Raw genomic sequence first — 25,874 nt, 5'->3', positions numbered from 1 at the left:
CTCTGCAGTCCGTTTCTTATTATACACGGACGTAACAGGATTAATACTGACTTTACCAACCCAGCAGGACCCCTGTTCCTAGACTCCAAGAATATCCCAGCACAAGACATTCCAAGCCACATTCCAACAAAGTGACTCTTTAAGTTACACAAAATCCAGAGAAACTGATCAAGACACACTTTTGTTTTCACATATGAAGTTGTTGTGGAAAGAACATAAGAAACAGGAGCAGGAGTCGGCCAATCGGCCCCTCGAGCCTGCTCCGCCATTCAATAAGACCATGGCTGATCCAATCTTGGCCTCAGCACCACTTTCCCGCTCTCTCCCCATACCCCTCGACTCCCCTGTAGTTCAAATCTCTGTCAATCTCCGCCTTGAATATATTCAATGACTCCGCCTCCACAGCTCTCTGGGCTACAGAATTCCAAAGATTCACGACCCTCAGAAGAAATTCCACCTCATCTCCGTCTTAAATGGGCGGCCCCTTATTCTGAAACTGTGCCCCCTAGTTCCAGATACCCCCACGAGGGGAAACATCCTCTCAACATCCACCCTGTCAATCCCCCTCAGAATCTTATATGTTTCAATAAGATCACCGCTCATTATTCTAAACTCCAATGAGTATAGGCCCAGCCTGCTCAACTTTTCCTCATACGTCAACCCCTTCATCCCAGGAATCAACCTAGTGAACCTTCGCTGCACTGCCTCCAATGCAAGTATATCCTTCCTTAAATATGGAGACCAAAACTGTACGCAGTACTCCAGGTGCAGTCTTACCAGCGCCCTGTAAAGTTGCATCAAAACTTCCCTACTTTTATACTCCATACCCCTTGCAATAAAGGCCAACATTCCATTTGCCTTCCTAATTACTTGCTGTACCTGCATGCTAACTTTTTGTGTTTCATGCACTAGGACCCCCAGATCCCTTTGTACCTCAACATTTTGTAGTCTCACTAAATAATAATTTGTTTTTTCATTCATCCTTCCAAAGTGGATAACCTCACATTTTCCCACATTATAAGTCCTGGTAGAAACCTTGCTGGAAGCAGAATAAATAAGGGCTTTTAAAAAGGGAAAGGGTTAGATATTTAAGAAAAAAAAATTATGGAAATGGGATTCATTGGACAGCTGCTCCAGAGAACGAGAACTGGCTCGATGGAGGGAGTGCAGCGAAGATTCACCAGACTGATACCTGGGATGGCAGGAATGGCGTATGAGGAGAGATTGGGCTTATACTCGCTGGAGTTTAGAAGAATGAGAGGGGATCTCATTGAAACTTATAAAATTCTAACAGGACTAGACAGACTAGATGCAGGAAGGATGTTCCCAATGGCGGGGAGAGTCCAGAACCAGGGGTCACAGTCCAAGGAGTAAGCCATTTAGGACAGAGATGAGAAGGAATTTCTTCACCCAGAGAGTGGTGAACTTGTGGAATTCTCTACCACAGAAGGCAGTTGAGGCCAATTCATTAAATATATTCAAGAAGGAGTTAGATATATTTCTTGAGGCTAAAGGGATCAAGGGATATGGGGAGAAGGCAGGGACAAGGTACTGAGTTTGGATGATCAGCCATGATCTCATTGAATGGCAGAGTAGGCTCGAGGGGCCGAATGGCATACTCCTGCTCCTATCTTCTATGTTTCTACGATGGGCCGAATGGCTTCCTGCAAAATTCTACGATTCTACTACAGACAGAGGCTGAGCTTTGTTACAAACTTCAACTCTACCCTCGATATTTCCTCTGGTTCAGCTTCACTATCCGAGAGCATTGGAGGTCTGTGGGCTGCGAGGTTTGGGAAGGGCTGTTCTCACTGGAGGGTAATCCTAAATCAGAACACAGCACCGTTAGTATCAGCAACTCGAGATGTATGCAAAAGACACAGATTTAACCTGGCGAGTTTTCCTCGCCTCTTAAGTGGCGCACAGACGAGTAACTTGGGGACAACCTGTGCAGTTGTTGCAGTAACTGTTTTCTACCAATGAAGGGAGCTCTACCTTCCTACACCATCAGGGCAAACCCTGTGTCATAGAGTCATACAGCACAGAAAGAGGCCCTTCGGCCCATCGCGTCCGCGCTGGCCATCAAGCCCTGTCTAATCTAATCCCATTTTCCAGCACTTGGTCCATAGCCTTGTATGCTATGGCGTTTCAAGTGCTCATCTAAATGCTTCTTGAATGTTGAGGGTTCCTGCCTCTACCACCCTTTCAGGCAGTGAGTTCCAATTTCCAACCACCCTCTGGGTGAAAAAGTTTTTCCTCAAATCCCCTCTAAACCTCCTGCCCCTTACCTTGAATCTATGCCCCCTTGTTATTGACCCCTCTACTAAGGGGAAAAGTTCCTTTCTATCTACCCTATCTATGCCCCTCATAATTTTGTACACCTCAATCAGATCCCCCCTCAGCCTTCTCTGCTCCAAGGAAAACAACCCCAGCCTGTCCAATCTTTCTTCATAGCTGAAGCACTCCAGCCCAGGTAACATCCTGGTAAATCTCCTCTGCACCCTCTCCAAAGCAATCACATCCTTCCTATAGTGTGGTGACCAGAACTGCACACAGTACTCCAGCTGTGGCCTTACCAGCGTTTTGTACAGCTCCATCATAACCTCCCTGCTCTTATATTCTATGCCTCGGCTAATGAAGGCAAGCATCGCATATGCCTTTTTAACCACCTTATCCACCTGTTCTGCTGCCTTCAGGGATCTATCTACATGCACACCAAGGTCCCTCTGATCCTCTGCCTTTCCTAGGGTCTTACCATTCATTGTGTATTCCCTCGCCTTGTTAGTCCGTCCAAAATGCATCACCTCACACTTTTCAGGGTTAAATTCCATTTGCCACTGTTCCACCCATCTGACCAACCCATCTATATCGTCCTGCAGACCGAGGCTTCCCTCCTCACTATTTACCACCCCACCAATTTTCGTGTCATCTGCGAACTTACTGATACCTTTTACATTCATATCCAAATCATTAATGTAGACCACAAACAGCAAGGGACCCAGCACCGATCCCTGCGGTACCCCACTGGACACAGGCTTCCAGTCACAAAAACAACCTTCCACCATCACCCTCTGCCACTAAGCCAGTTTTGGATCCAATGTGCCAAGGCACCCTGGATCCCATGGGCTCTTACCTTCCTGACCAGTCTCCTATGCAGGACTTTATCAAAAGCCTTACTGAAATCCATGTAAACCACATCCACTGCACTACCCTCATCCACACACCTAGTCACCCCCTCGAAAAATTCAATCAAATTGGTCAGACATGATCTTCCCTTGACAAAGCCATGCTGACTATCCTCGCCTCTCCAAGTGGAGACTAATTCTGTCCCTCAGGATTTTTTCCAATAATTTCCCTACCACTGATGTTAAGCTCACTGGCCTGTAATTCCCTGGTTTATCCCTACTACCCTTCTTGAATAATGGTACTACGTTAGCTGTTCTCCAGTCCTCTGGCACATCCCCTGTGGCCAGAGAGGTTCTGAAAATTTGTGTCAGAGCCCCTACAATCTCCTCCTTTGCCTCACATAGTAGCCTGGGATACATCTCGTCCGGGCCTGAGGATTTATCCACTTTTAAGCCTGCTAAAACCGCTAGTACCTCCTCCCTCTCGATGCTAATATGTTCAAGTATATCACAGTCCCCCTGCCCGATTTTTATGTCCACATCGTCCTTCTCCACAGTGAACACAGATGCAAAAGATTCATTTAAAACCCCACCTACATCTTCTGGCTCTACACACAGCTTGCCACTTTGGTCCCTAACGGGCCTACTCTTTCCCTAGTTATCCTCTTGCCCTTAATATACTTATAAAACACCTTAGGATTTTCCTTTATATTGCTCGCCAGTGTTATTTCATGGCCCCTCCTCGCTCTCCTAATTTCTTTAAGTATCCCCCTGCACTTTTTATACTCCTCTAGGGCTTCCTCGGTCTTTAGTATCTGCCAAAAGCCCCCCTTTTTTTCCTAATCCATTCTCGTATATCCCTTGACATCCAAGGTTCCCTGGGCTTGTTGGTCCCACCCTTGACCTTTACAGGAACATGTTGCCATTGTACTCTCAATTTCCTTTCTGAAAGACTCCCATTGCTCCGATGTGGATTTTCCTTCAAGTAGCTGATCCCAGTCCACATTGGCCAGATCCTGCCTTATCATATTAAAATCGACCTTCCCCCAATTTAGAACCTTTATTTCCGGCCCATCCTTGTCCTTTTCCATGACTACCTTAAATCCCACTGAATTATGGTCACGGTCACCAAAGTGCTCACCTACTAACACATCTACCACTTGCCTGGCCACATTCCCTAGAATTAGGTCCAGTACCGCCCCCTCTCTTGTAGGACTTTCTACATGCTGGCTCAAAAAGCTCTCCTGGATGCACTTTAAGAATTCTGCACCCTCTAAGCCTTTCACACTGACTATCCCAGTTAATATTGGGGAAGTTGAAATCCCCCACTATTATTACCCTATTATTTGCCTACATATCTGTTCCTCTATCTCCCCCTGACTGTTTGGGGGCCTATAGTACACTCCCAGCAAAGTGCTTGCCCCCTTTTTGTTTTTAAGTTCAACCCATATGGCCTCATTAGAGGAACCTGTTAATATATCATCCCCCCCCTTACAGCAGTAATTGACTCCTTAATTAATACTGCGACACCCCCTCCTCTTTTACCCCCCTCTGTCTCGCCTGAAGATTCTATACCCCGGAATATTGAGCTGCCAGTCTTGCCCCTCCCTCAACCATGTCTCCATGATAGCAACAATATCCTACTCCCATGTGTTCAACAACAACTTCAGTTCATCCACCTCATTCGCAAGACTCCTTGCATTAAAATAAATGCCATTCAGCCTTGCCCTACTCCCTTGTGCCACTACATATTTACTCTGCCTTCCAGTCTGACTTGTTTTTTCCTCTATATTTGGCTGTACATCACCCCCTATTATAGCTCCACTCTGTATCCCATCCTCCTGCCAAGTTAGTTTAAACCCCCAACAGTGCTAGCAAACCTCCCCGCAAGGCTATTTGTCCCGTTCTGGTTCAGGTGCAACCCGTCCGACTTGTACAAGTCCCACCTTCCCCAGAAGCAGACCCAGTGATCCAGGAAATTAAAGCCCTCCCTCCTGCACCAACTCTTTAGCCACGCATTCATCTGCTCTATCCTCCTATTCCTATACTCACTAGCACGTGGCACCGGGAGTAATCCAGAGATTACAACCTTTGAGGTCCTGCTCTTTAATCTGATACCTAGCTCCCTAAATTCTTGCTGCAGAACCTCATCCCTCTTCCTACCCAGGTCGTTGGTCCCAATGTGAACCACGACCTCTGACTGTTCACCCTCCCCCTTCAGAATGCCCTGCAGCCGTTCAGTGACATCCTTGACCCTGGCACCAGGGAGGCAAACCAAACCATCCTGGAGTCACGTCTACGGCCACAGAAACACTTCTGTTCCCCTTACAATAGAATCCCCTACCACTATTGCTCTCCCACTCTTTCCTCCCTTCTTGAGCAGCAGCAGCACCCCTGGTGCCAGGAAGTTGGCTGCTGCTGCCTTCCCCTGGTGAGTCATCCCCCTCAACAGTATCTAAATCGGTATACCGGTTTGAGAGGGGGATGGCCACAGGGGTCCCCTGCACTACTTGCCTGCCTCTACTACTCTGCCTGATGGTCACCCATTTCCCTTCTGCCTGTGCAGCCCTTACCTGCGGTGTGACCAACTCAATAAACGTGTTATCCACGACCCTCAGCATCGCAAATGCTCCAAAACACTCCCATCCGCAGCTCCAGCACCGCAATGCGGTCTACTAGTAGCTGCAGCTGGATACATTTCTGGCACACATGGTCGTCAGGGACACAAGCAGCATCCCTGAATTCCCACATAGAGCAAGAGGAGCATAACACGGGGCTGGGCTGTCCTGACATGACTTACCCTTTAATTAATTTAAATCAAATCAATACCAATTAAATTATATACTCAAGGGTGCTTGCCTGCCAGCAGTCCCCGCTACACCACAGAGACCCTAGAAACTATAAACCACAGAATTTAAGTTTTGTAAAGAAGGAGAGTAAATACTTACCAACCAATCACTTACCCACTTTCTGGTGACGTCACACTTGTACCTCTCTCCTTCCCTCTGAGTTTCAAGATTGGAGATTGGTACGCCTTACTTGGTCTCTTGGAGCCTTTTATACTTACTCCACCGCCTCTCGCGCTCCAGACTGAGGCCTTACCTGGTCTCTTGGAGCCTTTTGTACTTACTCCACTGCTCCGAGAAGCCCGCCGACTCTCGCGCTCCGGACTGAGGCCTTACCTGGTCTCTTGGAGTCTTTTATACTTACTCTACCGCTCCGAGACATGTCTAAAGATACAAACCACCATCTAGGGAAACACCAGCAAGCGAACGATTGCTCACCAGAGACCATTTTGTATAGATTGAGAATTTACCTTCATTCCCCAGAGGGTGCCCATCACACCCTTTGACTTGGCCTGTGCTAGCGCTCCAAGAGTTAGTCCCATGCCCCTGCAGGCTTCCTATGACCTTTTAGTGTTTCTTTTTAAAATTCAAATATTTATCCACTTTCCTTTTAAAAGCTATTATGGATTCTGCTTCCACCACAGTTTCTGGTAGGTGGTCATCGCCATCACGGGTTGACCATCATCGCAGCCCCAGTGACTGTCCTCCTCACCTCTTCAACGCAGGGACCTGAACCCTGGGGCTGTGTTTGGGACAGTCCACAGTCGCTCTTTCATTGACCCGTTCTGTACTGGGGCCCTGTCACTTGCAGGTTGCAGAGGTCGCGGTTTCAGTCAACAATTAGCTCACCCGCCTTTTGATGACATGTCTCCATCGAGGGGCCCCGCTCCCCTCCTCCAGCCAAAGCCATCGGCACTGTCTGGAGGTGGGCTGGTGACTTAACCGTCACTCGGGGTTGACCAGCGGCAAGTGGTCCTGTCTACTGCCATTACGGTCAAAAGTTATAAACACCCGACCCCGACATCTTGGTAAGACAGCATAGGAACAGGAGTAGGCCTCAAGAAAAAATCGTCAAAAATCTTTCCCAACCTCTGACTTTCACTTGGGAGGAGAGCGCCCATGTTGAACCAGGTCAGTCCTGCAGGAGGCACGAGCAATAGAAGGTCACCTTCACTCCCCCGCCACACAGATCAGGACAGCAACAGCTCACATCCACCAACGGAAACAAGCCAGAGCATTCAGCAGTCCTGGGAACCACTGTTTTCTGGGAGGGAAGCAGAGCCAGCGAACTTTTAAAGTTTTAAGACATACTACAATGTGCCTGAAGGAGGGAGGGAGGCGGGGGGGGGGGGGGGGAGAATGATTTTTGGTAAACGCGATTACCGAGTTCAGAACGTGCCACATTCATTGGTGCCATCTCATGCCACACATCAAAACATGGGTCATAGCGCCACATCTCCTTGCTCGCAGAACCATCAGGAAACTCCCCTCCGGCCAAGTAAAGGGTAGAACCTATGCAAAGAAATTGACTGTTATTCTTCAATTACCCAATATTTCAGACAGTCTCATCCATCTACCCCTACTGTCCAATTGCCCAACACAAAGACAAGGTCATCCAGCCACCCCTCTCTGGAGAAGCATACAGGCCCAGCACAAGGTACACAGCAAGCTCCCAAAAAAGTGTTACATAGGATATACGGCACAGAAACAGGCCATTCAGCCCGACCAGTCCATGCTGGCATTAATGCTCCACTCGAGCCTCCTCCTGTCTTTCCTCATCTAAATCTATCAGCATAACCCTCTGTTCCCTTTTCCCTCATATGCTTGTCTAGCCTCCCCTTAAATGTATCTATACTACTCAATTCAACCACTCCCTGTGGTAGCGAGTTCCACATTCTCATCGCTCTTTGGGTAAAGAAGTTTCTTCTGAATTCCCTGTTGGATTTCTTGGTGACTATCTTATATTGATGGCCTCTAGTTATGCTCTTCCCCACAAGTGGAAACATTCTCTCTCTATCCACTCTATCAAAACCTTTCATAATTTTAAAGACCTCTATTAGGTCACCCCTCAGCCTTCTTTTTTCAAGAGAAGAGACCCAACCTGTTCATCCTTTCCTGATATGTATACCCTCGCATTTCTGGTATCATCCTTGTAAATCTTATCTGCACCCTCTCCAGTGCCTCTCTATCCTTTTTATAATATGGCGACCAGAACTGTACACAGTAATCCAAGTGTAGTCTAACCAAGGTTCGATACAGGTTTAGCATAACTTCCCTACTTTTCAATTCTATCCCTCTAGAAATAAAAACTCTCGTGCTTGGTTTGCTTTTTTTATGGCCTTGCTAACCTGCATCGCAACTTTTAGTGATCCCTTTGTTCCTCTACCCCACCCAGACTCGTACCCTCCAAGTGATAAGTGAACTCCCTATTCTTCCTACCAAAATGTAATCTCTCTCATTTATTTGTGATGAACTTCATTTGCCAATTATATGCCCATTCTGCAAGATTATTAATGTCCTCCTGTAACCTGTTGCCGTCCTTCTCAGTATTGACTATCTCTTCCCCCACCCCCCCCAAAATTTGGGGTCATCTGCAAATTTAGAAATTGTGTTTTTGATTCCCAAGTCTAAATTGTTAATGTAAATTGTGAACAGCAGTGGTCCCAGCACTGATCCTTGTGGAACACCACTACCCAACTTCTGTCGCTATGAATAGCTACCCTTTACCCCTACTCTCTGCTTTCTGTCCCGAAGCCAGCTAGCAATCCATTCTGCTACTTATCCCCTGACTCCGCATTCTCTGACCTTGTTCATCAGTCTATTATGGGGTACCTTATCGAAGGCCTTTTGAAAATCCAGATAAATTACATCTACTGCATTACCATGTCTACTCTGTTAACGCTTCAAAAAATTCAATAAAGTTGGTCAAGCAAGACTTTCCCTTTTGAAATCCATGTTGACGATTCATTATTTTATTTTTGGTTTCTGGATGTTCTTCTATTTTCTCCTTTAGTCAGGATTCCATTATTTTTCCTACCACTGAGTTGATTGGTCTATAATTACCTGGACATATTCTACCCCCCTTCTTAAATATAGGTATTACATTAGCTATCTGCCAGTCCTCTGGCACTATACCTTTTTCTAACAAATTATTAAATATGTGTAGTAATGCTGCTGCTATCTCTTCTAGATTCTTTTAAAATGCGTGGATGCAATCTATCCAGACCAGGGGTTTAATCCTCTAAGTTTGATTAATTTATTTAATATATCCCCTTTTAAAAAAATTTTTTAATGCATTTATTTCTCATCATCGAATGTCATGTCCACCTGTTCAATCTCCCTGGTAAATACTGAAGCAAAATAATTATTTAATATTTCTGCCATCTCCCTATCGTTACCTGTGGTGTTATCCTGACTATCCCTTAATGGCCCCATTCCCATCCCAACCTTCCTTCCTTCTTTTATTGATGTGCCTATAAATTATTTTACTATTTTGTTTTATGTACCTTGATAATTTAATTTCATAGTTCCTCTTTGCCTCCCGAATTGTTTTTTTGATGTCTCTCCTAATCTTTTCATATTCTCTCTTATCATGCACTCCCCTGCTGTACATGTACTTAATGTATGCCTCTTTCTTTACCCTCAATTGTTCCCTTATGGCTTTATTCATCCAGGGAGTCTCATTAGTGTTTTATCCTGGAAAATGCCACATTATGGTCAAGGACCAGCACTTCTCCAGTTGATCTCATGGTGTCTGTTGGATTTGTGCTCACTTCACAGAACTTCACAGAAACCCCACAGTGCAGAGAGGCCATTTCGGCCCATCGAGCCTGCACCGACACATATCCCACCCGATCCCCGTAACCCCTACACCAACACATATCCCACCCTATCCCCGTAACCCCACATATTTAATCCCCCTAACACTAAGTGTCAATTTATCATAGCCAATCAACCTAACCTGCACATCTTTGGACTGTGGGAGGAAACCGGAGCACCCGGAGGAAACCCACGCAAACACGGGGAGAATGTGCAAACTCCACACAGACAGTCGCCCGAGGCTGGATTCGAACCCAGGTCCCTGGCGCTGTGAGGCAACAGTGCTAACCACTATGCTCACTCTAAACATTTCACATGTCAAGAGAGCAGTTTCTGGAACAGACTGAAATTTACATCCTTCACAGGACATCATACCACAGTACAGCAATTACCCTTTGGTTATAGCATAATGTTCTGGAGTTCCCCCTGGAATTCCCTCCCTAAACTTCTCCGCTTCTCTCTCCTCCTTTAAGACGCTCCTTAAAACCTACCTCTTCGACCAAGCTTTTGGTCACCTGTCCCAATATATCATGTGGCTCGGTGTCAAATTTTGTCTGATAACGCTCCTGTGAAGCGCATTGGGACGTTTTACTACATTAAAAAGGCGCTATACAAATGCAAATTGTTGCTGTCGGAGACCACGAGAGAGCGACCAACTGAACTAAGCTGGCAATGGGTGATACCGGATTATAAGAATCCCTATTTTCAGTATCTGAGGTGCCAAAATAAGGCAACTAACTTCACAATTTGGTTTCACAATAGCCCAATTCTTGAGTAGATCAACAAGATGCACCAGACAGCTAAAAGAAAGTCAATTTGCTTTCCTTTTTTTAAAAAACGAGCTGCTGCCCTCACCCTCCAGTGACCATTCTTCATGTGAGTCGAGAGTATTACAGGATTATTGACTGTGGGAGCAGGAGGGTGAGGAAGTGGTCGAGTGTCTGAGCGAGCATTGCTCCCCTGGTATCGCACACATTTTATACTGAAGTGTCTTTACAGAAACTACTCGCATAAGCCATTCCAAAATATTAAGTGAACAAGAATGTGAGCTGCTGCTTTATTAGGCCTGCCCTCAATTTAACATCTGTCACTTAGTTTTTATTGGCCCATTTCATTAATTCTTTCCCCCCCAAATGCTTCTACAAACAGATCCAACTCTAACAGACTGAGCAGAATGCAGAGACCGCATATGAAAAATGCTGAGACATCCTTCAAACTTAAACGCTCAATGATTTACAGTTAGGAGGCTCATGTACTTCAGAATTTAAAATAACACGAAGGCAAATAAAGGCTTCAAGCTACCGGTTACATTCCGCAGCAGGGATAAATCTCCAAGAATGGACCCGTGGGACCGTAGCCCAAAACAAGGTGCAGTCCACGAGGTGCAAAAGACAACATTCGAGGTGGAGTGGCAGTGAAGAGCTCAGCCGCTATTTTTCTTGGGGTGGGGTAGTGAAGCACAGTGAAGAATGACCTCTTTCTTCTGCAAGAATCTTGACAAACACCAATGACCTTCACAATTACACTAAAGTAGTCAATTAAATATGTTGCCTACCACTCACTGTTCTTGATCCCATATCTATATAAAAAAATTGTAGAGAACATCAACTCCCTCAGTTTCCTACATTACAACAGTGACTACACTTCAAAAAAGTACTTCATTGCCTGTAAAGCGCTTTGGGATGTTGTGAAAGACGCTATAGAAATGCAAGCCTCTCTGTGTCCACTGAAACCCACCCAAGAGAAAACATTCAAAATTCATCTTGACTGAACATACACACACTTACTGTGATAAAGACACGGTGGTGGGTAAAGGTGCACGTCAACCATACCTGATGCGACAAGTCCGTGTTTACTAACAGCAAAGGGCAAACAGGCAAGGCACTTCCACTGACGGCCAACGGGATCAAAGCTTTCCACACTGCGGAGAACCACTTTGTCATCTTCCCCTCCAACAGCAATTATCACTTCAGTTGTACCTGGAACAGAAAATGGCAGGCGCCGTTCTGAAGCTTGATAGTTAAACCACCAACAACTGGTATAAAGAAAGCTTTAAAAAAAATACATTTATAGGATGTGACACCATCCAGGACAAAGCAGCCCGCTTGATTGGCACCCCATCCACCACCTTAAACATTCACTCCCTCCACCACCAGCGTACCGTGGCTGCAGTGTGTACCATCTACAAGATGCACTGCAGCAACTCACCAAGGCTTCTTCGGCAGCACCTCCCAAACCCACGACTTCTTCCACCTAGAAGGACAAGGGCAGCAGACCCATGGGAACACCACCACCTCCAAGTTCCCCTCCAAGTCTCACCATCCTGACTTAGAAGTATATCGCCGATCCTTCATCGTCGTTGGGTCAAAATTCTGGAACCCCCCCACCCCCAAACAGCACTGTGGGAGTACCTTCACCACATGGACTGCAGCAGTTCAAGAAGGCAGCTCACCACCACCTTCTCAAGGGCATCCCAAAGACTTTCAAGAAAGCGAGAGCGTTGGCAGCCCTCTCCCCACACTGCACAAGGACCGCAGTCCAATCCCTGAAAGCAGGCTACAGGCCGAGACCCATTGTCAGTGCTTGTGAGAGAGGACACACAGGATGCATGTGAATCTTCTTTATGAGTCACACTGTGCTGCCAAGTACATTTGGGCCAGATATTGGATGCACTTTGACCTTCTTACAGTTTGACTACAGTTGACGAGTTGAAGGACAGCGGGTGGTAAATTTAGCACCAACATCCGGGAGGTTACAATTTATTGATCTTTGGCCCAGGCAGGGTCGATACCACAGGAGTCGAGGGATTTGCCTCCCATCGAGAAACACAGCAACACAAGGCGGCACAATTACAAGCTGTATATTGCTCTCCGAGGGGGAGCAGCATGATTCTGCTAAGTGGATACCATTTGCTCCGTACTTAGAGTTCCTGCATCGGAATCGAGCACTACAAAAAAATATGGTGGTCAAAATACATTTTGGGGGGGGGGGGGGGGGGCGGGTGGAGATTGGAAGAAGGCAGTGGCAAAAAAAAAAAAAAAGTTATTTAGATATGGAAAAAGTTGTCAAGAATAAAACATTAAAAAAAAGAAAATGTTCACTAGTAACTCAGCTATGTTTAAAAAAAAAACTCCACCATTTATTTCTGGATTGTTAAACATGCTACATGGTCTAACAGAAAACAAAGAGTTGGGATAAATGGTTCATTCTCGGGCTGGCAATCAGTAACTAGTGGTGTTCCGCAGGGGTCAGTGCTGGGACCCCAACTCTTTACAATCTATATTAACGATTTGGAGGAAGGGACCGAGTGCAACATATCCAAGTTTGCCGACGATACAAAGATGGGAGGGAAAGCAATGAGTGAGGAGGACATAAAAAACCTGCAAAAGGACATAGACAGGCTAAGTGAGTGGGCAGAGATTTGGCAGATGCAATATAATGTTGGAAAGTGCGAGGTTCTGCACTTTGGCAGAAAAAAATCAAAGAGCAAGTTATTATCTAAATGGAGAGAAACTGCAAAGTGCTACAGTACAAAGGGATCTGGGGGGTCCTGGTGCATGAAACACAAAAAGTTATTATGCAGGTGCAGCAGGTGATCAGGAAGGCCAATGGAATCTTGGCTTTTATTGCAAGGGGGATGGAGTATAAAAACAGGGAAGTCTTGCTGCAGTTATACAGGGTATTGGTGAGGCCACACCTGGAATACTGCGTGCAGTTTTGGTTTCCATATTTAAGAAAAGATATACTTGCTCTCGAGGCAGTTCAGAGAAGGTTCACTCGGTTGATTCCAGAGATGAGGGGGTTGACGTATGAGGAAAGGTTGAGTAGGTTGGGCCTCTACTCATTGGAGTTCAGAAGAATGAGGGGCGATCTTATCGAAACATAAGATTGTGAGGGGGCTTGATCGGGTGGATGCGGGGAGGATGTTTCCACTGATGGGTGAGACTAGAACTAGGGGGCATAATCTTAGAATAAGGGGCTGCGCTTTCAAAACTGAGATGAGGAGAAACTTCTTCACTCAGAGGGTAGTAAATCTATGGAATTTGCTGCCCCAGAGAGCTGTGGAAGCTGCAACATTAAATAAATTTAAAATAGAGATAGACAGTTTCCTAGCAGATAAGGGAATTAGGGGTTACGGGGGAGGGCAGGGAAGTGGACGCGAGTCTAGATTCGGATCAGCCATGATCCTATTGAATGGCGGAACAGGCCCGAGGGGCCGTATGGCCTACTCCTTGTTCTTATGTTCTATTTGCAACACCCCAGCATCATGACCCAGGTCAGCCATGGCTCAGTGGGTAGCACTCTCGTCTCAGAGTCAGAAGGTTGAAGGTTCCAGCCCCACTCCAGACACTTGGGCACAAAATCTAGGCTGACACTCCTGCTGCAGTACTGAGGGAGTGCTGCACTATCAGAGGTGCTGTTAAACCGAGGCCCCGTTTGCCCTCTCAGGTGGACGTAAAATATCCCACGACACTATTTTGAAGAAAAGGAAGAGAGTTCTCCCCGGAGTTCTGGCCAATATTTATCCATCAATCAACACCACAAAAAAAAGAGATATTTTTCTGGCCATTATCTCAGTGCCGTTTGTGGGTTCTTGCTGTGCTCAAATTGGCTGCTGCGTTTCCCTACATCACAACATTAACTACACTTCAAAAAAGTACTTAATTGGCTGTAAGGTGCTTTGTGACGTCCAGAGGTTGTGAAAGGCGCTATAGAAATGCAAGTCCTTACTTTTAGAAGTATTGGGTCATGGTCTGGTAGCTGCTGCACTCACCCGTTGATCTGCGAGGCCGGGTCCTGGGGCTGAAGAGTTCCCCTCGTCTGTCTTGTAACAAGAGGTAGTCCTTGGCTTCAGAAATCAATCGCTGGCAAGGAAGAGACTCCTGGATGATGCTCTGTGACTCTATGATGTCGTGGATGTAATAAGGACTAATTAAGGGCAGACGAATGTGCTCCAAAATCTGAAAAGGAGTTTAAAAAGTAGTGTTACTGCAGTTTGTTATACAAATAAAGCAAGCCCTTACCAATTTGGCACTGAACACACTCTCCGCTGCCCCCAGTCCCAGTTTGAAAGCAGATGATAAAGTAAACCTCTTGTGACCCTGCTCAGGCATAATGGGCCGAATGGCCTCCTGTGCTGCATCATTCTATGACTCTGATCCTGCTCACCGTTAGTCAGAAAGTGGTACAGCCAATTTAGCTTGGTTTGTTATAACAGGCTGAGAGAAGTTTCAGCGCCACCTCTGGAGGAGGCAAGAACAGCAGGGCAGTGCTACCCATTGATCTCAACGGATTGGGGGGGGGTGATATCACTAAATTAACAATGTTATGTCCAGTTTCTACAAGAGGATCAATCAGGTTGCCAGGCCCACAATTTAAAATTGGGGTGGAGTAGGGGGGGAAATTACTGGACTGAGAATTTCTGAAGCATTAACTGTCTCCATTTCAATTCCAAAATCCTGTAATTGACTTGGTTGTGAGGGTCAGTCGCCACCAACACCAACAGGCACGGTGTCCCTACCTCACCAACTACACCAGTGATACTGTGCGCACATCGTATCAGATCACGCAACAATCACCATTTCCTTCTATTGAGGGATGGAAGCACGCTGACTGATGTATTGGAGAGGACTTGTGGAAGGAAGTGATGGAGGAGTAAAAGTAAATTAGGAGAATTTTGGAACTGTACCAAAAACACTGGAGATTGGTTTGCCTTGTATAACAAACCAAGACATTTATGTTGAAGAGATACAGAAGTACCAGTCATAAGAATGATTCCCAGCTTAGATAAACCTTTTGCTCAGAGAGGCTTAAAAATCTGGGTCTATTCACTTCAGAATGTGTAGTGATTTGATAGAGGTTTATAAAACAAAAAAACCACAACAACTTGGATTTATATAGCACCTTTAACATAGCAAAATGTCCCAAGGCACTTCACAGGAGCATTATCAGACAAAATTTGACACCAAGCCACATAAGGAGATATGGGCACATGACTAAAAGCTTGGTCAAAGAGGTAGGTTTTAAGGAACGTCTTGAAGCAGGAGAGGGGTGTTTCGGGAGGAAATTCCAGAGCTTAGGCAGCTGAAGGCACAGCCGCCAATGGTGGAGCGATGGAAAGAGGTTAGAATTGGAGGTGCGCAGAGATCTCAGGAGGGTTGTAGGGCTGGAGGAGGTTACAGAGATAGGGAGAGAGGTGAAACCATTGATTTGAAAACAAGGATGGGAATTTTAAAATTGTGTTGCCACCGGACCACGAGGTCAGCGAGCACAGGGGTGGGGAGAACAGGACTTGGTACGAGTTAGGATACGGGCAGCAGAGTTAGAGGTTTAGGCCGTTCTTTAAAAATACGGGCATGCGAAAATATGGGTAGAGAGATTTTTTTTTAAATTATGCACACATTGAACAATAAGCGATGTTGAAATCCAGAATTGTGCAATCTCTCATCACAAAGAAGGATTTGCCATTTAAAGACAATCATTTGTGACTTTTTATTTTGTTTTACAGCACTGATGTGCAGATCTCGAGGTTACTGGTCGTTTAGTCAGAGTTTCAATGGTTTAATGTTAGCACATGAAGATTTACATCAGCATAATCCAGTTGTACACAGGCCAATATTCAAATACACCCTTCTGGTAATTTGGCTAGCCTATCTGCAAACTGATTATGTTAGTGTACAGGTTTAGAATTCAAAGTCATCAGATCTGTAACCCACACACACAGGCTGCAACACACAACGGAGCAATTTGAAAGTTCAAGCACCGGGCAACGTAAATCACAGCGACAACCCTCTGCAACTCCCATGTTAATTGCCGTGAGTGATGACAGAGGTCACCTTCAATGAAGAGGTAGCAAGTGCCCCCTTCTTAAAAGGAGCACAACCGATAAACTGTGAATTAAACACATTAACTTATCAAATCAAATTAAAATTTGGGTCCGGGGGTGAGGGGGGCAGTGATGAAGCACTCCAGTCCCTGCGGTGCCCACCGGTTACGGAAGACCTCAAGCGTGCCGGCGGACACCGCGTGCTCCATCTCCAGGGACACCCGGGCGCGAACATAGCTGCGGAAGAGAAGCAGACAGTCAGGTCGATCAAGACTCTAGACTGCCTGGGCCTGTGGATGGCCACCGTGGTCAGGCCCAGGGCCAGACCCATGAGGAGGTCCTCCGATCCACCCACTCCTCTCCGCACCAAGTGGCCAAAGATCAGGAGCGTGGGATTGGTGTGCAACCAAAAATTGACGAGCAACCCCTTCAAACAGTGAAACAGGGGCTGCAACTCTCACTATGTATACATGAAGCACGGACTCCTCCAGGCCGCAGAAATTGCAAGCAGCCTGCGAGTCTGTGAAGCTACGTAAAAACTTACTGCACAAGACTGCTCTGTGCAACACTCTCCACGCCAAATCCTCAATAGTTAGGGGGAGGATTCCAACGTAGAGAGCCCTCCACTGGGGACCCCCTGCCTCCTCCAGACAGCAAGGTGGTGTGCCAGGGCGAGTCCGGACAGCAGACGAAGGTGATGAAGTGGAGTGTGTGCAGGAGCAGCCCATACAGGAAACCCCTCCACTCAGAGTGGAACGGCACGGAGGGGATATCCGAGAGACGGCTCAAGGTGAGGCGAAAGCTCCCGAGGGGCCTCGCACCAAGGAGAAATTCCGTACAAACGGGGGTCAGTTCGGACAGGAATTGCTCCACACGCTCAAGCCTCCGACACAGAGTGGAGTCAGGGCCTCAGCGGCGACACCGCTCCTCCGCCATCCAGCAAGTCCCTGACTCTGGTCACCTTGCCAGCCAGCTCGTGGAGGTGCAGATTCCTGAGCAGTGACTCCTGGAGGCGACATTGTTCCAGACTGGTCAGTTCCTGATAAAAAGGACAGGCAGCTCCTGCAAGGAGGCACGGACACCCCCAGGTTTACAAACAGGAGCTGCATGTCGTAACTGAGGCCGTGCAACTGGCGGAAGAAACAAGTCGCCGGTGCACACCATCCTCAATGCAGGGTCTGAAGGCGGAAAGTCGCAGCCTGGGTACGCACGCACACCGGCGCCTGACCGCCCTCCCCAAGCGGGAGGCTCAGGACCGCAGCAAAGACCCAATGCTTCCTTTTGTTCCAGAAGAAATCGATGACATTCCTCTGTAACTTGGCGACACACCCAGGGGGAGGGATCGAAGTGACCAATCACAGCAGAGCGGCCACCAGCCGTTTTATGACCAGCACTCGATCTCTGTAGGACAGCACACTGCAAGAGATTCTTTTAGACAGCCATTCTCTCAGAACAGTTGAGACTTCTGCCATATCAAAATATTTAAAAAGTATTATTATAGAAATCACAAATGCTGGAGGAGGATCACAGTCGGCCCATCATACCCCAATGGATCAAGTCCCATTTCCCAGCAATCATTCATACTTACACACATGTAGCAGTTTAAAGGCTGGAACCGCCTTCAGATGGGGCTTCAGGGCATGGTATATTTATTAGAGCAAAATCTACTCACCAATACGCAACTGCAAAGATAATTGGCCTCTGATAAAACGAATAATAGGCGGTGAAACCCAGCACCCATCCCATCAACTGAAGGTCAGAGGGCATGGAGAGTGCATACACGGTTCAGCTGCACAGATTGCAGCTTATGATAGGCGCCACATTTACTCTTGTATTATTAATTTAGGTCAACTCATTAACATGCTGGCTATTCAACTGATACATGCTTCACACCTTCAACCAAATTTTTCTTAGCACACATCAGGGTATTACATGCCAAAGCACCCACGGAGGGGAAAGTTACATTTATATTCATTCTCAGGATGTGGGCAGAGTGGTGTATGTAACCTGTTCCACCTTAAGAGAACTTAAGCCTGTTCCACCTTGAGATGTACTACTTTCTCTGGCTGCTGTATACGTAATACCGGTGGTGACCACCGGTATATAAGCACTGTGTAGTAATATTGTATTTAGTATAGTCCTGACCTCCAACCAGTAAAGACCTGTTGAACTTTAATCTTGTAGTCTGTGTTAGTAATTACAACTAGAACACACAGACTTAACAGTGGCGACGAGTCCGATTCTTACCCTGCGGCAGTTTATATCCACGGCGGCTTCGTCCACAGAACGGATGTCGAAGAGAGGCTTCCACCCTCATCACCCTGCTGGCAGACACGTCGCGCGGCAGACATCGAGAAACCAGAGTGCAGAAGACATCCTGAACTCGAAGCCTCCATCAGCGGCTGTCAGCTATCTTCTTTCTACCTCGGTGGTGGGTAAGCCGGGCAGCGACGCAACCAGAAAGTCGGCCGCGTTGGCTGTACAGACGGGGAGGGAAGACGGAGGAATAAGGGCGGTGAGATCGATCGCGACCGGAGATAAGGGCCGGGCCGCATTCAGGCCGAAAGGCGCAGCGCGGGGACATCGATCGCGGCTGGCGATAAGGGCCGGGCCGCATTCGGGCTAAAAAGGCGCAGCGTCTGGGGCAACTGAAGGCGTGAGAGCCGCGGTGAAGCGGAGACAGCGTTGGGGGACGGGTGAAGACCGCCAAGCGCGGGAAAACCGCCATTTTGTAGGCGGAGGACGAAGACAAGAGCGGGAAGCCGCCATCTTGGATAAAAATAAAAATAAATTAAATTGCAACGATGCCTAAACATGGGAACATTAATACCTTTGATAGCGACATCGAAGATTGGGCCATGTATGTAGAACGCATACAAAATTATTGTAAAGCAAATAAAATCCCAGATGAAGAGAAAGCACTAACATTATTAAACTTAATGGGTGCGAAGATATACGGGCAATTGAAACACCTTTTATCACCAGATGAACCGGCGGATAAGACGTTCGAGGAGATTGTTACTGTCCTGAAAAATCATCTAAACCCCACGCCGCTGATGCTAGCGGAACGATTTAAATTTTACAGCAGAAGGCAGCTGAAGGATGAAAGCAATGCTGAATACTTAATGGAATTGCGTAAGCTGGCAAGGTACTGTCAGTTTGGAACGGGACTGACAGAAGCGCTAAGAGATAAATTTGTGTGTGGATTATTAAAAGAAGATACACAAAAGCGACTGCTCGAGGAGAATGAGCTGACGCTTGAGAAAGCGGTCACTATGGCAGCAGCACACGAAGCCGCAGCGAGAGGCACGGCAGTAATGCAGCTACGGTCACCGGAACTCAGTACAAATAAATTGGGTTTGAGTACTGTAAAATGTTATCGTTGTGGAAAGACAACGCACGATCAGAACCAGTGTTGGTTTAAAAACCAAGAATGCAGAACGTGTGGCAGGCTTGGCCACATAGCTAAAGTATGCCGGTCAGGAAAGAAGACCAGCAACAAAAAGTCACCGCAAGGAAAATACATAAAGGTACACAAGGTGACAAAGAACAGTTCGACCGAACAGAAGTCAGATTCAGACGCTAGCAGTAATGAACTGGGTAGCTTAAGAGTACACAACGTTGGTAAGGATGCAGATCTCCAGACAATTTGGGTCACCCTTTAGATAGCAGGAGTCCAAGTAAAGATGGAATTGGACACTGGATCGGCATTGACGGTCATGAATAAGAAAGATTACAAAAGGTTATTCCAACATATTCCCCTACGGGATACGGAGATTATATTGAAAACATACACGGGGCAAAGAGTGTACCCCATCGGAAAAATAGAGGTAAAAGTGGTCCACAAGGGCGAAGAAAGCCAAGTAATGGACTTATATGTGCTACCTGAAGGAGGTCCACCACTACTGGGACGGGAGTGGATTAGGAAAATGAATATGGACTGGCACTCCTTGAAGGCACTAACGGTAGATTCCGGGGAAACAGATGTCAAACCTAAACGATTGTCCAAAATATTGGATGATGCTAAAGAGGTGTTCCAGCAGGGACTGGGAACACAGAGGAATTACGGCAAACATCAAGATTGATGAACATGCACACCCAAAATTTTTTAAAGCCAGACCGGTACCCTATGCAATACGACCTACTGTAGAAGCGGAACTGGAAGCGCTAGAACGTTCAGGTGTACTGTCTAAGGTAGATTGGAATGAGTGGGCTATGCCCATTGTTCCCGTTATGAAACGTCCTTCGAGCAACAAGCCAGGAGAACCAGGGAAGGTTCGCATCTGTGGAGATTTCAAAATCACCGTTAATCCGGTGCTTCACACGGTGCAGTATCCGCTTCCGCGGATTGAGGATATTTTTGCTTCGTTGTCTGGCGGGAAACACTTCACCAAGATAGACCTGGCGCAGGCGTACTTGCAGATGGAGGTTGAAGAAGAGTCACGCCAATACCTCACGATCAACACGCATCGAGGTTTGTACCGGTACAATAGGCTGGTTTTTGGAGTGGCATCGGCTCCAGCAATTTGGCAGAGGGCCATGGAGCAGGTATTACAGGGAATTCCAGGCACACAATGTTACCTGGACGATATTCTGATTACAGGTGATGGTGGTGAAGAACACCTCGCAAACTTAGAACTGGTGCTCAACAGACTGAAAGAGTATGGACTTAGAGTTAATCGGCAGAAATGTGAGTTCTTCCAGAAGCAGATCTCGTACTGTGGTCATGTCATTGACCGGGAGGGGCTTCATAAGTCTCCTGACAAGAGGCAGTTGTAAAGGCTCCCGCTCCGGATAATGTCTCTCAGTTGAGGTCGTTTCTAGGATTGATTAACTATTACCATAAATTTCTACCAAATCTATCCACGGTACTGCACCCGCTGAACGCTCTTTTACAGAAGGGGGTACCATGGGAATGGAGCGAAAACTGTAAGAAGGCATTTCGCAAAAGCAAAGAATTGATCACCTCAGAGGAAGTGTTGGCTCACTTCAACCCGACACTGCCTATTCGGTTGGCTTGTGATGCTTCTCCATATGGTATTGGGGCAGTACTCTCACACAAGTTGCCAAATGGCACGGAAAGGCCAGTCGCGTTTGCATCCAGATCATTGACCTCCGCTGAGCGCAACTATGCGCAGATTGATAGGGAGGCTCTCAGCCTTGTATGGGGAGTGAAGAAGTTTAAATCATTACCTGCAGGGCCAAAAATTCACACTTCTGACAGACCATCAGTCGTTGGTATCCATTTTTAACCCTAAGAAGGGTGTTTCAGTGATGACAGCACAGCGTCTCCAGAGATGGTCCCTTTTCCTAGGGGCACATCAATATCAAATAGAATTCAAAGGTACGAAGCAGCATGGCAATGCTGATGGGCTGTCGCGCCTGCCACTACCTGAAGAAGAAATGACAAAAGTTGACCCCGTTGAGTTATTTCATTCGACCATCGAGTGTTTACCAGTCACCAATGCAAGTATTGAAAGAGAAACCAGGAACGACCCGACACTGTCCAGAGTCTACGAGGTGACAGTGAAAGGATGGCCAACACGTGGTGATCCTCTGTTACCGGCATTCTCGGCAAGGCGAGACCAGCTGTCCGTCTGCCATGGTACTTTGATGTACGGGACAAGAGTGATTATTCCTCCCAAGTTAAGGGAAAGAGTTCTAAAAGAACTGCATGAAGGTCATCTGGGAGGGGGGGGGGGGGGGGGGGAAGTTAAGATGAAAAGTCTTGCTGGGGCTTATGTATGGTGGCCGGGTATTGACCAACAGATAGAGGAGTTGACGAAAAGCTGCGCTGGGTGCCAAAAAGTGCAAAATGCACCTCCGATCGCACCGCTACACCCATGGGAATGGCCTTCAGCCCCATGGCAACGCATACATATTGACTTTGCTGGTCCATTCATGGACTCCATGTTCCTAATTGCGGTGGACGCACATTCCAAATGGCCAGAAGTGATCAAGATGAATACCACTACTTCAGAAAAGACAATTGCGGTGTTAAGAACAATATTCGCAAGGAACGGATTGCCAGAACAGATCTGTTCGGACAACGGACCACAGTTCGTGTCGGAAGAATTCCAAAAATTCTTAAAGAATGGGGTGAAACATTATACCTCTGCCCCATATCATCCGGCGACAAACGGGTTGGCCGAGAGATTTGTCCAAACATTCAAAAAGGCAATAAAGGCCATGAACGATGATCAGATTCCGCTACAGCACAAGGTGGACAATTTCCTAATGGCATATCGAAACGCCGCTCATGCAGTGACTAACCAAAGTCCTGCCATGATGTTTTATAACAGGAGGTTGCGGTCCAGGTTGGACTTGTTAAAACCAAATGTGCGGAGGGAAGTGGAAAACAAACAGTTCCGGCATATTAATAACAAGACCACTCAAAGTTTCGACGTAGGACAACCAGTGTTGGCAAGGGGCTATGGAAACGAAAAATGGCAGTCCGGAACAATTCGGGCCAGACAAGGACCTCTGATGTACACAGTAGATATTGGTAACAATGTGATAAGGCGTCATGCGGATCAACTGGTAGAATCGAGAGCAAGGGTCGAACCCATGGTTGCGACAGAGACAACTGTGGAAGACGTTAATGAACCTGAAGCATCTACCTCGGCAGGGAATGTACCTGATGATGATAACACCCAATGCATGGGAGACCAACTAGAGGAGTCACCTCAGCAACAGGAATCAGAGACCACTGAAAGGCGTTATCCAAACCGAATCAGAAGGCCTCCTGAGAGACTGAACCTTTGAACTGTTTATACCTGAAGTTATATATGTTATTATGTTATGTTAAATGGGGATATGACTGTTAAGCTAAAAAGGGAGGATTGTTCCACCTTAAGAGATGTACTACTTTCTCTGGCTGCTGTATACGTAATACCGGTGGTGACCACCGGTATATAAGCACTGTGTAGTAATATTGTATTTAGTATAGTCCTGACCTCCAACCAGTAAAGACCTGTTGAACTTTAATCTTGTAGTCTGTGTTAGTAATTACAACTAGAACACAGACTTAACAGGCAGTACTGGCAAGGCCACCTATACTGCCCACCCCTAGGTGCCCTGAAGGAGGCGATTATTCATTAAAAAACTTGCATTTCTATAGTGCTTTTCACGACCTCAGGACGTCCCAAAGCGCTTTACATCCAATGAGGTACTTTTTGGAGTGTAGTCACTGTTGTAATGTAGGAAGCATGGCAGCCAATTTGCGCACAGCAAGCTCCCACAAACAGTAATGGGAGAATGACCAGATATTTTTTATATATGTGATTTTGCTTGAGGGATAAATGTTGGCCAGGACACCGGGGGAGAACTCCCCTGCTCTTCGAAATGGTGCTGTAGTGTCCGTGTGTAGATAAAGACACTGAAGACAGGAGTTGGTTCATAGGTATTTACTAAGCAAGTCTGGGGGGGGGGGGGGGGGGGGGGGGGGGGGCGCGCGGGGTTTCTAAAGGATATACACAATACACAGGCTTATATAGCCCAAGTGGCAATTACCGGCATTATGCACACCTGGGGCTCTTAAAGGCACATACACCACAATTGCTCTTAAAGGCACATACACCACAATTCCTCCCCTTCTAGCTAACTAGTACATCATATTTTAAGTAATTATTAATTACATGTTATATGCAAAATAATATACATTGCTGTATTAATTAATTATAAGTTAGTCTCTCAGGAGGCTTCCTGACTTGGTCCGGATAACGCCTCGGGGGTGTAGTAGGTTCTTCTGGCAAGGCTGATTCGGCTTGAAGACCAGTGTCGGGTTCATCGGGCTCCAGTATCACCGGATCGGAGGTAGATATGGGTATCTCTACTTCATCGTTAGATGTATAGAGTGGTGGTGTAGGTTGTCCCTTTTCGGATGACTTGATGATTTGGTCAGCATGGCGCCTTATTATGCTGTCTCCGATGTCCACGGTATACATCAGTGGTCCTAATCGTGTGCAGATAGTTCCAGGCTGCCATTTCTCGGTACGGTAGTCCCGGGCCAAAACCGGTTGGCCTATCTGGAAGGCCCTAGTTGGCCTTTCATTCATGCCCTGAAACTGCCGGTTCTCCACGTCCCTTCGGATGTTGGGCTTGACCAAATCCAGCCGGCATCTTAGGTTTCTATTGTAGAACATCATGGCGGGAGTTTGGTTAGTAACCACATGCGTTGCATTCCTATATGCAAATAAGAAGTTATCCACCTTGTGCTGAAGTTTTATGTCTTCATTACCCATGGCCTTGATGGCCTTCTTGAAGGTCTGGACAAACCTTTCAGCCAATCCATTGGTGGCGGGATGGTATGGGGCGGACGTGTAGTGCTTTACCCCATTATTCTTTAAGAACTTTCTGAATTCTTCGGACACAAATTGCGGTCCATTATCAGAACATATCTGCTCCGGCAGCCCATTCCTGGCAAATATGGTCCTTAATACTGTGATGGTTTTTTCCGTGGTGGTGGAGGACATCTTTATTACCTCCGGCCACTTGGAGTGTGCATCAACTGCGATTAAGAACATTGAGTCCATAAATGGACCAGCAAAGTCGATGTGCACCCTTTGCCAGGGAGATGAGGGCCACTCCCATGGATGTAGAGGGGCCTGTGGCGGAGCATTTTGGACCTTCTGGCATCCTAGGCAGCTCTTGGTCATGTCTTCGATGTCTCCATCGATACCTGGCCACCATACAAACGCCCTAGCTAGGTTCTTCATTTTCACTCCACCCAGATGCCCCTCGTGAAGCTCCTTTAGCACTTTATCCTGGAGTTTGGGTGGAATCACCACTCTGGATCCACACATCAAGGTTCCTCGGCACACTGACAGCTGTTCTCTTCTTTGCGAGAATGCTGGCAACAGTGGTTCGCCATGTGCTGGCCATCCCTTCACTGTTAAATCGTAGACCCATGAGAGAGTAGGGTCATTTCTTGTCTCCCTTTCAATGGCAGAATTTGTCACCGGTAGACATTCCACTATGGTAGAGTGGAATATCTCTACTGGGTCTACTGTAGGTGCCTCTTCTATCGTTGGCAACGGTAGGCGTGATAAACCGTCAGCATTCCCATGCTGTTTTGACCCTTTGTATTCAATGTTGTATTGGTGTGCCCCTAGAAAAAGGGACCACCTCTGTAGTCTTTGTGCCGTCATAATGGGGACACCTTGTTTAGGGTTGAATATGGAGATGAGGGGTTGATGGTCAGTCAGCAAGGTAAATTTTTGTCCGTGTAGGTAATGGTTGAATTTCTTCACTCCCCAT

The 25,874-nt window shown here is 46.8% G+C and overlaps 1 protein-coding gene across 4 annotated transcripts in view; it reads right to left on the bottom strand.

Moving 5' to 3' along the window:
• LOC147110757 (kelch-like protein 24) overlaps nt 1-25,874 on the bottom strand; it is a 56,719-nt gene that overhangs the window by 14,503 nt on the left and 16,342 nt on the right. For 2 of the 4 annotated variants that reach the window (XM_086001044.1, XM_086001043.1), the window contains exons 3-5: nt 14,565-14,751; nt 11,578-11,769; nt 7,355-7,483 (exon numbers count right to left, since the gene is read on the bottom strand). In XM_086001044.1, coding sequence (XP_085857170.1) covers nt 7,355-7,483; nt 11,578-11,769; nt 14,565-14,751 — 508 coding nt within the window. Of the gene's footprint in view, nt 1-1,727; nt 1,825-7,354; nt 7,484-11,577; nt 11,770-14,564; nt 14,752-25,874 lie in introns of all 4 variants that reach the window. The other 2 variants (XM_086001046.1, XM_086001045.1) reach the window with 2 other exon arrangements.

Source organism: Somniosus microcephalus, chromosome 11 (genome assembly GCF_052327205.1).
Source record: "Somniosus microcephalus isolate GS21.2 chromosome 11, FLI_Smic_1.0, whole genome shotgun sequence".
In the NCBI taxonomy this organism is placed as follows: Eukaryota; Metazoa; Chordata; class Chondrichthyes; order Squaliformes; family Somniosidae; genus Somniosus; species Somniosus microcephalus.
Note: the sequence above shows the minus strand (reverse complement) of the source record. Positions and strands in the feature narration are given on the sequence as shown.